Source organism: Antrostomus carolinensis, unplaced genomic scaffold (genome assembly GCF_000700745.2).
Source record: "Antrostomus carolinensis isolate BGI_N321 unplaced genomic scaffold, ASM70074v2 scaffold5313, whole genome shotgun sequence".
Lineage (NCBI taxonomy): Eukaryota > Metazoa > Chordata > Aves > Caprimulgiformes > Caprimulgidae > Antrostomus > Antrostomus carolinensis.
The window spans coordinates 1-18,501 of NW_010304319.1; the positions used below are offsets into that span (position 1 = coordinate 1).

At 35.4% G+C, this 18,501-nt stretch overlaps 1 protein-coding gene across 1 annotated transcript; it reads left to right on the forward strand.

Moving 5' to 3' along the window:
• Positions 1–759: 759 nt before the first annotated feature.
• TDRD3 (tudor domain containing 3) lies at positions 760–17,997 on the forward strand (the record flags this gene model as incomplete). Its single annotated transcript, XM_010164397.1, has 4 exons — positions 760–916; positions 1,328–1,453; positions 14,967–15,805; positions 17,709–17,997. Coding segments are annotated over 4 exons (1,272 nt in total), but the record flags the coding sequence as incomplete, so codon positions are not given.
• Between the last annotated feature and the right edge of the window lie 504 nt (positions 17,998–18,501).

Below are 18,501 nucleotides of genomic sequence, written 5' to 3' on the forward strand. Positions count from 1 at the left end.
CCTTCCAACCCATACCTTTCTATGATTCTATGAGTACTGGTGTTATATTGGGTGGGTATGGGGTGAGGAAGGACAGAGGGCCTGGTCCCATTTCATATTTAGTGCATGTAGGTCTGTCTGCACTGGAAGTGGCAGTTCTAACTTGAGTGCTTTAAAGCACAATGCAGATTCAAGGTTATTTTCTGTAATTAATGCTTTTTTGTCATCATGCTCTGTACAGTCTAAAATAAGAAAGCTTGTATTTTTGCAGAAGTAAATTGTATTTCTTTGCTTTCTTCTGCATAATCTTTAGTGATTATATTTTCTCCATATTTTAAGAAGTGTATAAATGGGTTTTGTATTGTCTGGAAAGTTGTGAAGGGGTTCGAACAAGAGTAAATGGTTATATTTTAGACCACTGTTACTTTGAGAGATTCCTTTTAGTTTTCATTTCAGAGAAGGTTTATTACAGTCTGTCATACTATTACAGTGTACAGCAGAGGCAGAAGTAGACTTAGGGGAATTTGTTCTTGAAACCACATAATATTAGAACTGGAAGCTGATGAATTAAAAATCAGCATCATAATATTTAAAAACCCCACTACTAACTGATTGTTTGGACACATGAGAGTTTGTATGTGAAATTTCATATAAAACAGGAGTATTTATCATCAATGAAATAGTGTTTGAATTAAAAATTAATGATAAAGTAAAATCTGTTGTTTTTATCAAGTTTCTGTTGTATCTTACGATTGGTTCTGTTTGTACCTTTTATTTCAGGTTGATGAAAAGGCTCTAAAACACATAACAGAGATGGGTTTCAGCAAAGAAGCAGCCAGACAGGCACTTATGGATAACAGTAACAGCCTAGAGGCAGCATTAAATTTTCTTCTGAACAGCAGTAAGCAGAAACCCATTCAGGGACCACCACCTAGAGGTAAAACTTGCAAAGAAATGCTTTAAAACATTGTTTACGAGCAAAGGAACTGGTGTATGGTGGATTAGTAATGTAGTTATAGAAGGGCATATCTGTGGTTTTTTTCCTGCAAGTTAATGTATTGCAAACCTGAAAGCAAATACTTAGAAAAGACCTCTGTGTATTGTATTCTAGTTAAAAATTTTGAAGTCAGATTTGAATATCCTTGGATTGGACTAAATGATCTTTCGAGGTCCCTTCCAATCCGTATCATTCTGTGATTCTGTGAAATGGCAAATATCTGTATCTATTTTGTCCATGGTAGAATTTTTTAAAGATAGAAAATACGTATAATATATTTTATAAATCAAGTAGTGTGTACACTTTTTTTTAATTCATTCCCCACTCACAAATAACTTGTGATGTTTACAGGTAAAGGGAAAGGCCGAGGACGAATAAGAGCTGAAGATGAAGAAGAGCTAGGAAACGCCAGACCGTCTGCACCAAGCACGCTGTTTGATTTCTTGGAATCCAAAATGGGTACTCTAACAGTAGATGGTAGGTTGTTGAAATTAATGTATCTAGAACCAATATTGGACAGTGTTGGTGGAATTCTTTTTCCTGACTTTGTCATCTAAAAGGTGGTTCCTAAACTTCCTCCACAGTCAGCCATAAAAAAACCCCCAAAAAACAAACAAGGAGTGATAGAGAACTCTGTCTTCTTTGAAGAAAGGTCAAATAAATCACACTGTGGTGGTTTGTACTTCTGTCTTGATTATAGAAGAGCTTATTTGTTTCAGTATTAAGTGTCTCAAAGTCATTAATTTTGAAATAAGGTGACATAAATCCATTTGTTAATCTAATTTGATAAAGGCTCACGCAACTTTAATGGACTTCCATGTTGTTCACAAGTAAATAAAGAAAAAAGCCATAACCGAAGTCCTCTTCCCTCAGTTCACTGACAGCGCGTTTTGCGTGCTGTCCAGTTAAGAGTTTAGTAAGTGTGGTAAACTTAATTGTTTTTGTATTCCCTCTCTCTGAATGGGGTGGGGAGTCTTTTTGGCTGCTGTAAAACTATTTTCTCCTGGTTTTCCTATTTAGTCACTGTAAGGACTGAGGGAAAGGTAGGATTTTAGAGACAGGGAAGCCAAATAATCCCTCAGATTTAATGCAAAAGGTCTGGGATTTTTCTTGAATGTTCTTGTACTTTTCTTTCTTAACAAGCCGTACAAAAATGTAGTCTATGTACTGGGATCTCTGTTTAGGTCTAAATCATCAGTACTTTGGAAACTTTAACAGACATGCATTAAAAGAAAAAAGAGGAAACTCTATACATCCTGAGGTCTCTAGAGGCTGCTGTAATATTAAAGTAAAACTCGCTGTAAGCAGAGTAATAAATGGAGATCATGCTTTCTTTTGAGTATGACCTTAGAGGTGGCCAACATGACATGAAAATACCTGCTTCCATTATTTAACATGAAAGGTTTGTGATGGAGTTGTAATTTTTTTCACACTTCTCATAAAGGGTGAAAAAAAGGTTATACTGGGTTATATGAGCTGTTTGATATTTGGAGTTTTCTAAGGAATGAGTGCATTTATAGATAATTTTTTTTTTTTTTTTTGAGTGTCACATCCTGGATTCCTGCTTGTAAAGTTTTCGAGTAGCAGGAGAGAGGGAAATGTGACTCAGATTTGCCCATTCTCTTGTTTGGAATGTGTGCAATACATGAGGTCCACAGGTGGAGACTTTTATTTCACAACTAGCCATGTCAATAAGTAGTTGGGTAGCAGAAATGCTTAGTATTTGCCACACTTATGAGATGTAGGCCTTGTGTTACTTACTGGAAGAAAGTAAAAGTGTGTGAGAAAGAGAGAAAGAGAGTATGACAGGGATCACAAGTCCAGGTTCCAGTTTTGGTTCAGCCAACGGGGCAATCCTCTGGTCTGTAGGAGCACCAATCCAGTAGTTATTTCCTCTTATTATTATTTTCCTTCTTTTTTCTCTCACTTTCTGGCACTTGCCTTCCCCTTTCATGCCTGCCCTTCTTGTGAGTGTTTGAGACATTTCTCAGAAAGGCTGGGGGGGTGTCTCCACCCCCTATTCCCTTACCAAGTTTTTTCTCCTGCCATTGTCTGCATCTTTGAGCAAACAGTCCTTTGTTCCAGGGGATTACAGGATAACTATGGTGCCAGAACTATCTGTTCAGATTGTTTGTTCTTCCAGTTGGTTTCCTACATTAAGTTCCAAAATAGTCTTTGACAGTTAACGGACTTTTGCTGTGTGTATTTTCTCTGGATTTGGGATGTAAAAAGAAAAAAAGGAAAGGAAAAAAAAAAAAAAAAAAGTAATATGGAAAAAGTGGAAAACAAGCTAGTAGTAAATGAAAAGGAACAGGTTGCCCTGTTGGGAAAGGTGTGAATGGCTGTAATGTCAGCAGGTACCTGCATCTGAAATACAAATAGAACGTATTCATTGCTGTGGTTAGTCAAGTGAGAGATCTTTTGTCAAATGTATTATTTTTGTATGTAGCTTGTATATATTAAAAATGTGCAAATATTTGTCTTTTTTTTTTTTGGCTATAGCAGTGAATTTAATGTTAATTGTGTTTGAGAGTCATTATTGAATTAGAAATTAAAACACGAAGCCCTGTAGACTCTGTCAGTGCATTATAGAATCATAGAATGGTTGGGGTTGGAAGGGACCTTAAAGATCATCTAGTTCCAACCCCCCTGCCATGAGCAGGGACACTTTCCACTAGACCAGGTTGCTCAAAGCCTCATCCAGCCTGGCCTTAAACACTTCCAGGGAGGAGACATCCACAGCTTCACTGGGCAACCTGTTCCAGTGTCTGACCACCCTCACAGTGAAGAACTTCTTCCTAATATCTAATCCAAACCTACCCTCTTCCAGCTTAAACCCATTTCCCCTTGTTTTGTCAGTAACTGCCCTTATGAAAAGTCCTTCCTCAGCTTTCCTGTAGGCCCCCTTCAGGTACTGGAAGGCTGCTATAAGATCTCCCTGGAGCCTTCTCCTCTCCAGGCTGAACAACCCCAACTCTTTCATCCTGTCCTCATGGGAGAGGTGCTCCAGCCCTTGGATCATCCTGGTGGCCCTTCTCTGCACTTGTTCTAGCTGCTCCATGTCTCTCTTGTATTGGGGGCTCCAGAACTGGATGCAGTGTTCCAGGTGGGGCCTTATGAGAGCAGAGTAGAGGGGGAGAATCACCTCCTTTTTCTCTGAGAATTATTAGGACTATCTGCGTTCTGTTAAATGCGTGGCTTTTTTTTTTCCCCAAGTTATTTTTGTTAGATCTTTTAGAGCTTTGAAGCTGCACATTTACAGTTGCTACCTGCATAAGGAGTGTAGCATTTGGCATTGATGTGTTTGAATATTTTTTGCAGCCTGTAGCAACTAAAGGTCAGCATATTCAGGTGGAAGGAAACAGCAGTCTAGAAATGCAGTTCTTGGAGCATCCATTACAGAGGATGCAAAAAAGAGTAAGGAGCAGCAAGGAAAAAGGACACAAGTTTGACGTAGAAAACTTGCCTCAACAGTTGGGCTCAGGAGTTAGTGAACCTTCTAGCAAACCCAGGGGTCTCTTGCTGCTGCAGGTAGAATTAGATGCACTGTCAGCTGTTTCACACTCAACACTGTTATGATGTGTTCAGGTTTATCTATGAACAGCAGGACATTTGCTTATAAATCTGATAGCTTATAGTTCTTTTAATAGCAAATACTGTATTGTTGCTGTACCTAGATTGAGTTTCACTACAACAGTGTCTTTTGACCTGCAAAATTAGTGATTTTAAATAGCTAAATATTGTTTTATATTTTAGTTGGGTCTAGGTCTTACTTAAAACAGTTTGTAGAAAGTGAATAAAAAACTTATAATGGTGTTCCTTTTCCTATGTACATTGTTTATGGTTTATTTATGGTGAGTAGTCACAAGTTTATGGCTTTCTTTGTGAAACACAGCTAGTAGTAGATCGAATTTTTATGTCGTGAGTCTTCAGGGTATTTGTTGGAAATTTAAAATATTTTAAGAAAATTATCTTTCAAATACACAAGCGTTCTGCATTAACTGATACAGTTTTGTAAACTCTTCAGGTAATGGATGCAATCGCATTTTCAAAAGCATATGTAGGGAATTACGTTTGAGATACATCTGTTGGCAACTCATTTTGCTTACGAAAGATGAGTTAGATTTTTACAGTGAAAAGAAATAAAAACAGTGGTAGCATTTTTCTCTCATGTTATGAACATTGATTTGTCTTTGGATAAGTTTTGTGCTTATATTGAGAGATTAGAGAAGGCTTTTATGTGTGACTGAAACACATTTAAAGGAAAAATAATAGAAATAATCCCTGTGGGATAAATGCCTTTCTTATTGTCAGTAATTTTTTTACTAAATATGTAATAGTAATTTATCAAGAATTGTGAAATGAGTGAATTGCTTCTTTTAAAATGATATTACTGATTAGGTAGTGTTTGCAGGGGGACTTTTATGATCCTTTGGGTTTAGTACATGTATGTAGTTAACGTACTGTAGTGTAATAAAGCATAGTGTTATGTGAGTAAAAAAAATGGTTATTTTAGCATATATACTTCAGTTTTTAGTCTTCATTATTGTGTTTTAAAGATAAATATGCTTTGCTTTCTGTGTATTTTTTTTCCTTTTAAATAAAAAAAAAATCCATAAATGTCATAAGAAGAAAAACATAATTCTATAAAAACTTTGTAAAGGCTTTGTACTCCTTCAGTTGCCAAAACTTTTGATGTGTTTCCTAACATGGCACACAGGATTTTTGGTTTTGTGTTTTTTGACTATGTTAGGGTTTTTGGTTTGTTGTTTTGTTGGGGTTTTTTAGCATTATCTGAATGAGCAATATGCAATCTAGTGTATTATTCCTGAGTCATGCTTTTCTGTGAAAAAACAAAACAACAAAACAACAACAAAAACCAAGGAAAAAAAAGGCCAAAGTTGTTGGCATTTTTTAAGAGTTCTGATTACTTTTTTATTTTTTAAAAATATTTCTGCCTTTTTTCCTTCTGATGAAATAATACATGTTCTTGTACTTTCTGTTATTTGGAAGTCAATGGACTTTACAGTGGTTGCTCAGTTTTATTTTGTTTGGTTTTATTTTCCTTACTGGATGTGTCTAGCCCATAGTATTGTGCCTCTGTTTCTACACCAGGTTTTATTTTTATCTTGAAAAGTCTACTTCAAATGGATTTTTCAAGAAATACATAGGCATATGCTGAATTGCAGGGTTTTTTTCTCCTTAAAAGTACTTTTTTTCTTTGCCAAGTTTGAGAAAACCTGTGCAGTCTGATGAATGCAAACATATAATAGTAATAATTTATAAAAAAAATCATTTATTTTTCTGCCATTTTTATGCCTCTGTGGTTGAAAATAATCTCATTTAAATTCTTAATTATTAGTTGTCCTCAGTTCCATGCAAACTGAGATGACATCAGTGTTAACAGTGTTTGCATAGTGATGATGTGCTGTGATTATACTTACCAGTGTGAACTCTTTTGTCATGACATCTGCATCTGAATGTTTGCAGAAAACAGGATATATATTACTTTCACCTTTATAGTTTAATTTGATCATGCCAGTTGTTAGCAGTAGAGACATGCAGTTCTCTCTCTTAGTATTAGAAAAGTAGCGGTCAGAATTAAAAGGCAGATCAGGGAAACTGCTAGAAGCAACTCAAACATGTAATGTTATATAGCCAAGAATAAGGTCTATGAATTGATTTTTCTGCACAGTAACTATACTAAGGAGGGGCCCAGGCAGGCAGATTTTTCTGCATTTATATGTAGCACAGTACAGCCTCCACTGAATATAAAAGATTGGTTATTCTGCAGTATTTCTTTCCCCTTGTTGTCCCATATGGTCTCTAAAATCTCAGTTTGTTTTTTAGATATTCAGAGAGATGGCCTTCATATAGGGATAGTGGTTTTAAAAAAATGAGCACACCCCTGCTGTTACACTAATGCATATGATCAGGAGCATATGATTACCTGAAATGGCCATATTTATCATTATTGCAAGCATTAGGCTTCTATACACTTCAGACAGATGGTAATTTCTTCTAAATGACTGAGAGTCTATGTAGAAGCAAAAATAAAAGACAGTTTCGCTGAACTGAGATAAATATTTTCTAATTCTGTGCTGTGCCACATTTTCTTCAAAAATTGCTTGTGTGATCTGGGGAGAAAGTGTCAGAAAAGAATTGTTTCTTTTTCAAGCACACAGAGGATTGGTTTGATTTTCTCTGTGCATCCATCCTTGGTTTTCTTGCCTAGTGTTTCTAATTGCACCTGAAACCTGAGTACTGTTGAGAATTTCTAAATTGACTTCTGGATTTGCAGTAACTAGGCTAGGTGGTTCTGTTTCTGAACAGGAACTGCAGAACAGTTGTTTAATTTGTTACATTTGATTGGTACGCTGTCATAGTTGGATTTAGACCATGTAGAAAAATATTTATGAACTGAAATAGCTTTATAATTTGCTTAGGAGGTACTTTTATTCCTCTTTAAAGCTGAGACAGCACATTAAACTTTTTCTTGTTTGTTTATTTTGAAGAAGTACAAATTAATTATAAGAAAGTAAGGAAAGTAAGGTGTTACTATTTTGTTCTGTAAGTGATCTATTATGAGGTTTTTTTGTGTCGTCTTCTTTTTTCAGATTTAAAGAAATACTGTTTCAATTAATTACATCCGTTGAAAGTGTTCAATACCTGACTCCCTGGTCTGCTAGTTCTTTAATTGTAAAACAGCATATAGTAAACATACTTTATTTAAGTGAAATGCAAAGATTTAAAACAAACACACAAATAGTTTTATACTGCAGATTGATTTATTTTTAACTGTGAATGGTTGGTGATGCCTATGAAAATATTTCTATGTTGAAATTAAGTAGTTTGAGTTTTGAATGGAGAGAAAAACCTGCTGACTTTGAGAGATAACAAAAATAGCAGACAAAACTGCTGTCAACAAGCTGCCTTTGCTTGCATTTGGATTATTTCTACTACTGAACGCAAGTTTTTTCCATTAATCGTAATCTTTTGTTTGTTTGTTTGTTTTGAGGAACAATTCATCCATCTTTGCCAGTTTGAATAGGTAAACAGAAGGATTATCAGGGAGAACAAAACAGTTCCAGGAGCTCTGACTATAGAATTGAGAAACAATGGACATAATGCTGAGAACCAGGCATGTTTCAGATATTTTCTCTCTCTTCAGTTCTTAGGGACTGAAATCAGGCTGGTGCTTCCATCTGCTCAGGATCCAAAGCCACAAGAGCTTTTGGCAGCCATCTACATCTTTGAAAGACTGAACCAAAGATCAACTTTTTAATAATTACTTATTTATTTGTTACTAAATGTGGTAGGTGGTGAAAAATGTAACAATTATTTTGGTTAGAGCATTGACCCAAGACACAGAAGGCCAAAACCTTTTCCATTTCAGATTGTGTAGAAGTGTCTCTTCGATCCTCCCAAGATACAGGCTGTGCTTGGGGTGGACATGTAATGCTCTTCCTGTTAAAATGAATCTCCTGTGCAACAAACTACAACTTTAATGGGATCACAGAAAAAAACAAGTGAGAGGTAGTGTGTTTGTGTAGTCTGTTAAGAAGGCCACTTCAGGAGGAAGGAGAATGTCATAGGTTGTATTCTCTTTTGCTTGCTCCAACATTAACAGTTTCTGGCTCTGTTTCTTACTTTGACTGAGATACAAATTTAGATATGCAGTTTTGAATTAAAGGTGGTGAATTAATTCTACTCTAATTGTACTCATTGTACAATGAACAAGGTTAATTGTTTCAGCAGTTAAACATCAGCATTTAAAGAAAGTAATTCTTAATTTCTAATTTGGATTTTCTATACTCAGCTTCTAAGTGCTGTATAATATTATGCCTTTCTTGCTATATAGACAGCTATCAAAATTTGCTTTTGTAGTAGCTATTTATAAGACCTTATTGACCTGTATTTTATCCATCAACTGTGTGGATTGAGTTTTTCTAGCCTCTTGTTTTTCCAGCCTTTTATTTAAGACCGCTTTATCTGTTTTCTCAACAAACTCATTTATCACTTTTCTTCTTTAAATTTACATCTCGTAACTACAAACAATACTCTTGTAGTGATTTGAATGATGCTGTATAACAACAGTCTCAGGTGAACTCTTGCCTTCGCTCAGTCTGCATCTTGAGCATCCCACCTAATTTCACTGCAGTTACCCTTATGTTCTCCGCCACCAGTGTTGTCTGCAGGAGATAAGTGGTTAAGGAGTTTACTGACCATGTAGGAGGGTTTGCAAACAATTGTCTTTGGCAGATATTTTCATGTTAATTCTTCACCCAAATGTCTCTCAGAAGAAACTGAGGACTTTAGTGAAGAGTGAGCATTTATCACACCCAAACTCTAAGGGGCCCAGCCCCGGAAATCTCCAAAGGGACAGGGCATTTCTTTTGAATTTTAATTTGAATTTCTGTCCTTCTTCTACTTAACGGTTTGTGCTTGAGGTAAACCAGGTTGTGTGGGGGGTTTTTTTTATTTTGTTTTTATATGGTGACATATGGTTTGGACAATCTGGGGCTAATACATCTTGTCTAATTTAAGCAGTTTTTTTTCTTGTTTCCAAGCAGTTTCCAAAATAAGTTAAAAGTTTGAAATAAGTTGGTAGTGCAGTAGAACATAATTTTTTAAATTATTTGTTTCATTTCTTGGTCACACAATTTGTGAATATCTGGGCGTGAGGGAATGTGGGAGGAAAAGAGTCTGACTTTTTGAAGTTAAAGGGAATTTGTAACATTTTTAATTTACCATTTAGTAGCTGAGTTTTCAACAAACACAGTGCCCTGTTGACAGTAATGGATCCAAATTGTGAAATATTTGTGTTTATTATGCAACTTTAGTTCTAAAAATTGAGCTTCAGTCAGTGTTAATTGTGAGTACCAAGAAAATCAAACTTATTTTTATTGTAGTATTATGTTAGCATTGGTGACATATGTTAGGAGACTTTTGTGTTTTTATTTTCTCAATAACTTCTCTTTAAATATATATGAGAGAAAAATATAGTAAATTTCATATGTTTAAAGAGTAATTAAAAAAGTATATATTTTTTTTTTTCCAGTCCTTTAATCTTGTGATTTCAAGTTTGTAGTGAATACAGTGGCTGAATGTTTGAGGATTTTTTTGCCACTTTATTACTATCATTATCATTCTCAGCTTGTATTTATTTTGTTTCAAGAAGCATGAATTCGGGTTCCAGTTCCTAAGTGTTACTACATTTTAGAAAAAATGATACTGATATTTATGTAACTCGACAAAGCTCTTGAGTAACTGGAATTTTATCCCATGAGATGAAGTGTATGCAAATGTAGCATTAATTTCCTTCTAATTTTTTAATCTTTTGGCCAATATGAATTAGAATGTGCCCTGGAGGTAGCTGTCTCAAAGACATGCTTTTATAAAGTTGCATAAAATTATAATTCAAGTTGGAAGGAGAAACCCAAATCATTGCCACTGGTGTGGAAGGGGCCTTGGTCTTTGAGTTTAACCACATTATTAAACAAGATAAAATCCAGAAGAGAGTGCTACAGGAAACCGTACTACTCAAATTCCATGGTGCACAGAGCAGTGCTCTTTAAATTGTGTTGGCTGGGATTTTCAACTGCAGCAGGTCCTGCTGGTTTCCTGTAAGCAAGGAAATGTGATTGGTTGTGTACGATCTTCTTGGGTCATCACATACAAAAACTAAAATGGGTAAAGTAACTGAGTGATGGTTTCAAACTGAGAAGTGCTAGTTGTTACCTTAAAACTGCCCAGCAGATGACAAAAGTCTTGGCATTAATTTTGAAATGGATTTTTTTCCAGACCATGTTCCCAAACGACCAGTTACAGTGATGACAACTAGGTTGATGCATCTTGCTGTTTGACAGAATCCCATACCAATTCTTCTTGTTAAATGCCACATTAGTATTTGTTACTGCCCCGTAGGAACTGTTACTTTTCCAGGAACATTAGCAAATGATTTGTTGGAGGTGGGGCAAGAAGAAGTAGAAGCAAGGAACAGCAACTGAGTAATATCTCTCATCCCTTAACTTTTTCTGTTAAAGAAAAGGGAAGCTTTAGACTCCCTTCAGTTTTTTGGTGATCAGGCCAGAGAGCACACATTCATGAAGAACATATAATACTCTTATCTCTAGGCTGTTGATAAAGTATAACCACTGTTGATAAAGTAACTTTACTGTTGTTTGGCAGTTTCTATTTGTGAATGGGTTGTGCTTGAACATTAAACAATCAGTTAACCTGTCCTACTCATTCAAGATTGTTGCAACTAAACATCACACAGCTGCTTGTTCATTCTCCCCCGGTGGCATGATGGAGAGAATTGGAAAAGTAAAAGTGAGAAAACTTGTGGGTTGAGATAAAGGCAGTTTAACAGGTAAAGCAAAAGCCACATACGCAAGCAAAGCAAAAGAGGGAATTCATTTTCTGCTTCTCATGGTCAGGCAGGTGTTCAGCCATTTCCAGGAAAGCAGGGCTCTGTCATGCGTAACAGTTACTTGGGAAAACACCATCACTCTGAATATCCCGCCCTTCCTTCTTCCTCCCCAACTTTATATGCTGAGCATGACATCATATGGTCTGGAATATCCCTTTGGTCAGTTGAGGTCAGCTGTCCTGGCTGTGTCCCCTCCCAATTCCTTGTGTACCATCAGCCTGCTCACTGGTGGGGTAAGGAACAGAAAAGGCCTTGACTCTGTGTAAGCTCTGCTCAGCAGTAATGAAAACATCCCTCTATGATCAACACTGTTTTCAGCACAAATCCAAACCATAGCCCCATACCTGCTACTCTGAAGAAGAAAATTAACTCTATCCCAGATGAAACCAGCACAAATGACTAGGAATAATTCATTTGATCATCCAGTAGTCCTACTTTTGCAACTGATTTATCTTTTGTTAAATAGATCTGTAACAGACGGCGTTTTCCATTAAAGTCCTGATAAAATTTCTATTGCTTGGAAAAAAGGACATAATCTGAATTCTTCCAGTAACTACTTAGTTCTGAATTGAGCCATTCATGCTGACTTTTAAATGTGTTGCTATTTTTTCTTAGCAGTTACTCTATTTTAAATCTCCATGCTTCTTTGTGGAATAGTGTGTTATAACTCTGAATGAAACTTCTTAAAGTCCTATTTTACAGGTAATTCTTATTAAGTAGATGAATAACACTTGAGTTCTGAATTGTTTCTTTCTAGATTTTGAAGATTAGTATTGCCTTTCTAAAGACAGAAAATACTGTTTCATATAAGAATGCTTGTAACTTTTTATTGGAAAGCAGGTCAAAGATGTGGAAGAAGGGTAGAAAGATCTCTGCAGCTGTGTGACAGAAGTAGGTTACTTGGAGATCTATCTATTATATCCAGATTTTTTGGTGTCTAGTAAAACTAGATATTTTCATTAAGGTGCCTCAACAATAGCTAAAATTACTTCTTGCATACTATGAAATTGGGTAGAAATTTAAATAGTCAATTTTTCCAATTACAGAAGAACATGTGTATGTTTCAGTTTTACTTCGAGACTTTAACTGAAGTATTGTAACTGCTCTGCATGCTTTGGTGATGAGTCTTGCAGTTGTACAGAGTCCTTGTAAGTATCAGGTGCTTGGTGATGTGACTACCCACCTCAGCTCAGAAAATGTTTCTTCATTTAGAAAAAGGTCAAAGGACAGCTCTCAGGGGGAAACATTTAAATTCTAAGTCAGTCCTAAAATCCTGCTAACTAGCAAAATATTAACGTGCCTGATACAGTCTTTAACACACCTACTTTTACTGTTGGAACAACTTTTCCCTATGCAAGTGACTTCGTTTAATGAATTTCATGTTACAGAATATTAAGTAAGATGACTAATAATGAAGTATTTTAGAATTTTACACACATCTTTCTTTAGTGTTGTATCCAAGGCAGTAAACATCCAGAGCTTGTCAAACAGTTCCGTCATTTCATGTGTAGTTAACGTTAGGAATAACCATGAGAGTTTAGGTTGGGAATAGGAAGAGTGGAAGCCCAAGGATTTTACTACCATAGGAAAAGAGGTATAGATTAAGAATGTCATGAAGGAAGACTGTTAATTAATTAGGAAGATAAACCTTTCTAGGCGATAGGAAATCTGGAAGATTAGTATGTGTTACACCAAAGTGGGAAAGTGTAATGAAGATATTTACAGAAAGTTTACAGGTATAAAATGAAGAAAAACAGCATTTTCATGTTCCATTTGTAGAGGAGAGGTAAGAGGTACTTTTAAACTTCAAGGATTTAGTCTAAAAAAAATAAATTGTTACAAGATTTAAAATGTCATCTTGTTAAAAACAAAATTAATATTTATGAAACTCTTGGTTCTTTCTGAGTAATATATATTTACATGTGCATGCATTAAAAACGTTACTCGTTTCAAAGTCATAAATTTTTCAGTAAGATGTAAGATGTATTTTTATGAAGATTATGATCATGCTGAGCCTCATGTATGCTTATGTCACTTTAAAAAAAAAAGCCCAAGACACTTAAGTCATTTTAGTCAAGCCTTTTTGAATTCTAAAAGTTAGGGTAAATCAAGTATATGTAAAAATAAAATTAGGTTCTTATTAACCAATTTAGTCAATTGATAAATATTGTGTGAGCAATTAATAATGTCATGCTTGGGAGTTTTGTTTTTTTTAATTTTAACTCTTGCCATGTAACAAGTAATTATGAAAATTGATGCATACTCACTCACATGGGTATCTCCTGGCCCCTAGACTTTTGACCTCTGGTACCCACCTCAGACACCTCTTGTCTAACTTGCTGGCTAGTACAATCTGAAGCTTGCAGGAGGGTTACATGAGCATACTTATGTAGGTCTGTCCAGTACTGGAGCCCAGAGCTGTGGTCTCTCTGGTAGATGGCCTTCAGACCTATGATCTCTCCAGTATTTGGCTGCAAGGTCTTTCTTATCCAGCTTACCAGCTTTTCCTGTCTCAAGTTCATCATCAGGTTTAAAAACACATCCCCTCACACACATAGTAGGAAACTTAACCACACAGAAGATTTTTTTAGAAACAGAATTTAATAAGGAGATGAGACAGGCAACTGTGATCACTTGCAGGAGTGGGCCCGGCAAATGTATTGACCAGGAGAAGCCTGCTTACTTGCAACTGTCCTGTTTAATCTCTTTCCTTCTTTATTTTCTCATGCTTATTCCTCATGGAATTCATCTTAATCTTTCCCCTCCTTTGGCTCTTGACCTAAACATCCTATTAAAAATTCTGTGTTTGTCTAAAAAAAAATATAATTTCCATAAAAAAGTTTCACAGATCCTCACAATTCCTGTCCTCCCCAGCATCCCATAGCAAGTGTGCTCTTTCTCCTGAGATCCATGATAATCTTGATTTTCTTCTCATCCCTTAGAGTTCTGCTTGAATCTCTTGAAGGCAATGCTTGAGCGGTTCTTGTTATGGCTCATTGATCAGAGTCTCCAGAGTTCTTGGCTTTGTTAATATTCTCGTTATCTGTGATTCGTCAGCTGTGTTCATTTTATCACTTTTATTTCTTGCCTTTGTCCTTTATTCTGAATAGCTGTTAACAAGTTATTTTTACAGAAAGTTTCAATTCACATTAAAAGTATTCCTTTTTTCTCCTCATTTTCCTTACTCCTCCTTTCTCCCTGTTAGAATTCTATTTTTCTGTCCTAAATGGCTGTTATTCAAGGGGGTTTTTAATGTCCTTAGGGAGAAATGAGTAACCTCCTAAAAACTTATGTCCAGCTTTTCTCATACTGGTAGTTGGTTTGTGTTTGGTACAGTCCAGAGTAGTGTATGTTTTTGAATAACTAGGAATTACGGTTCAGATGTCTCTTCTGAATTTTGTGTGTGTACCATTCAAGTTCTGTATCACAAAGGTAAATACTGCATACTTTTCTAAATAATACTGTTGCTCTACCAGTTAGGGTCTGAAACACTATTTCTAAAATATGTTTATGTGAAATATGTTAACAATGGAAATATTTTTTTTTTCTTTCTAGAACCAAAATTGCAGTTTCAGCCACCACATCAAGTACAGCACAAAGTTATGAATGCAGAACAGAACGGCATCAAAGAGAATCATTCAAGACACATTTCTCGCAATGACATGAGACAACCAAGGAATGAGAAACCCCCTCGTTTTCAAAAGGATGTTCAAAATTCAAGGCAGACTTTGGAAAGTAGTGGGTTACCAAGAAACAGAGGTCCTGAAAGGCACAGCTCTTTAGAACACTGGACAGATGAAAAAAATAAAAGCGACAGACATTATACTAGAAATGATAGGCCAAAGGATTTGGGTTATCCCGTAGTCACTCACCAGAGTGATATTACTTTCAAAAAAAGGGATAACAATATGCAAAACAGAGTAGGAAAAGGGGTGTCTTTCACAGAATTCAAGGAGAACTCTGCTGCTCAAGATACTACAGACAACAATAACCAGAAACGTGGGAAAAGGGAAAACCAGATACACAATTCTGAAAATTTTTGTGATAGGAAGGCACGAACAATAAGTAGTGAAGCCTTTATGGTAAAAAGTGAGCAACATTTTGGTATTAATAATGATTACCAAAATCCTGGTAGAACTGATAATTTTAATGCTGTACCAAATGGAGATACAGAGCATCATCAGAAAGGAAGACGAGTAGGACCCATCAAATCATCAGGACCTGCTACGATCCCATGTTTTGATGATAAAATGTTGTATTACAACACCGGTCCCAAGAGGAGATCTGGACCCATCAAACCAGAGAAAATATTAGAACCATCAGTTCACATGGAGTATGGAAAAAGTTGGAGACCAGGGGATGAATGTTTTGCTCTTTATTGGGAAGACAACAAGGTATGCCTTTGCCAAATGAGCAGTACCACAAATTGTACCTTTAATGTTTTCATAGGTACACGTGGGAGATTAACACACTAGTACATAGGCACAGGGCTTTGTTCCTAAGAGTGTAGTGTGCTTCTTGGCTAGGTCCTTGTTCTCTCTCTCTTTTTTTTTTTTTTTTTTAAGTCTTCTTGAAGGTGATTGTTTCTCTCATTTAGGTGGAGTTTAGGATGACTGAGCTCCTAACTGAACCATTTGACTTAAGTGCCGAAAATTTGAAGGGATGAATATGGATCTAGGTACCCATATTATTTTCCAAGGAACAAGAAACAGGATTCTCTGCTATCTAAAATAGTCTGTAATGGTAGATGTGTGATGCTTTTTTCTAGAATAAGTCAGCGTGCAACCTTTACTAGTGCAAGGGAAGACCAGAATCTGCAGGAACAGGGCTGTTTAAAAAAATCCCTCTTTTATTTCAGTCATCGCCAAAAGGAAACTGCAAAAGGCTTATTTTTTGTTGTTACTAGTAGACTATCAGCTGAAGTAGTTGTGGAACTAATGAGTTATCTTGCATCATACTTCTGTTTTACTGATTTTTAAAAGTTTAAATACTTCCTCTTCAGCTGTTTTTCCTATTAATAAGATTTTTTCTTCCAGCATGACACTTTCCTTTCATCTTCTCCTTTGCTAAAAAAGATTTAGGCTATTTTCTTTGATTTTTTTTTTATTTTCTGTTCAGGAGTTCTCTGTCACTCTTCTTGGGTAGTTTCTTCAGTTTTTGACACCTTCTGATAATCTGAAAAGTGAAGTACCTTAAATATAATTTTCTTTGAATAGGCTTTATTGCCACCTTTTTCTGTCTTTTTTTTTTTCTTGTTTATTTTATGTTATTTATTTAAGGTTTTTTTTCCCTTTTTTGGTCTTTTTACAGGAAGTAGATAGTGTTAGCTTAGCAGCATGACTGTTTTTCTCTTTTCTTTGTATAACTAAAACAGATTATAAGGCATGCAAAATTTTTGTTAATGGCAACATATAGTGAGTTGACTGTGAGGTAGGAATATGTAGCTTGGGTGGATGGATTAGTGTGAAATATAATGGCATATTATGGAATTGTTTACTATTTTCAGAAGCATATTTGCATTACTGTGAGACGAGGTTTTGAGGTTCTGGAAAATATGAAACTTGCAAAATAAGTAGATATGAAATAATCCCAGACTGTTACCTGAAAAGTACTCATAACATTAGAAGGGGTTTTGGTTTTTTTTAGGATTATTGTTTTTTTGATAGTTGTAATAAATGCTGCTACTCACATCTAGGACAGTTTTGAAATGTGATGATCAAATACAGTACTGAGCTTAACCATATTAGGAGGCAGTGATTTCTTTGTGTTCAGTAAGATAAGTGATTGAATATCTTCAAGAAAGCTGGTCTGTGTTTGCATAAATGTGAAAAAAACAAGTTTTGTGTTTAGAAAAAGAACTTTTTGAAGAGGCAGTTTTATATTATTATATTTTATTATGTTTTAAGATAGGTATGTATTAATATGTACAGTGTGGCTGATAGGCACTTACTGATACACGTATTTTAAGAGTAAGTATTACAGTAAGACCTCTCTGTATACAACAGCGTTCATGTTAGTGCTGAATTTGTTCTGCTTTCAGAGAAATGAAAACAAGTCTTTTAAATGTTCAGTCTAATTTCAGAAGCTGCGTATTTTCTCAATGAGTATTCTAAATACATTCTACCATGTCCTTGCATGTCAAAGTCTTAAAATTTCTGGTTTAATATCTAGTACAGATCTTACTCAAAATATAATACTGACTAAGGAAAAAAAAAACCCCAGATATATAGGTAGGTGTGAAGCTGTTTGTGGTACTTCAGGTAGCATTTTATGACCTTTGAAAATTTCTCTTTTAAGTTCTACCGGGCAGAAGTTGAAGCTCTCCATTCTTCTGGGACAACTGCAGTTGTTAAATTCTGTGATTATGGAAATTATGAAGAGGTGCTTCTCAGCAACATCAGGCCTGTTCATGCAGACACGTGGGTATGTGATAACAAATTGTATTAAAAAGTATAAACTACATAGTCTGTACAAAATATGTAACCTTTTAGAAATTAATGCCTACTCGTGCAAAGAATGCTAATTGCATGTGTAGAAAGTTAAGCGAATACACGAACAAAATCTCAACTTTTAGTTGTCTATGTGAAACTTCATAAAAGTGTATTACCATGTAGTATTCTTTCTGTATAATAAATTTCAATTATATTGTTTGAAAATGAATAATTGACCTGTCAACCAAACAGTTTTATGCATATTTTCTCTCTAAAAGTTGTTGCTTACTCTATTAAACACAGTTTTCCATTTTATTTCATTGCATTGTATGTTGTTCTGTAAAGGCTAGGGAAGAGTCTTTAAAAATATTTATTCTGAAGATTTTTACTGTGTGTTATGTATGACTAAACATAGACATCTGTATCACTTTATTTTGTATCATGATTTTATTCTTGTTTCAGTGTTTTCTTCTTTGCCAAATATTGTGGTGGAGGTGTATGCCTTGAAATCTGTTTTATGAGGTTTAGGATGTACTGGCCTTATGCAGGTTGGAAATTCAGGTGGCTTTATTTTTGAATGTCATGGAAACAGAGGTACATTTTAACTGTAAAAAAAGTATCAGGAATGCACAATTCTTTGCTGTTTATTCTTACTATAA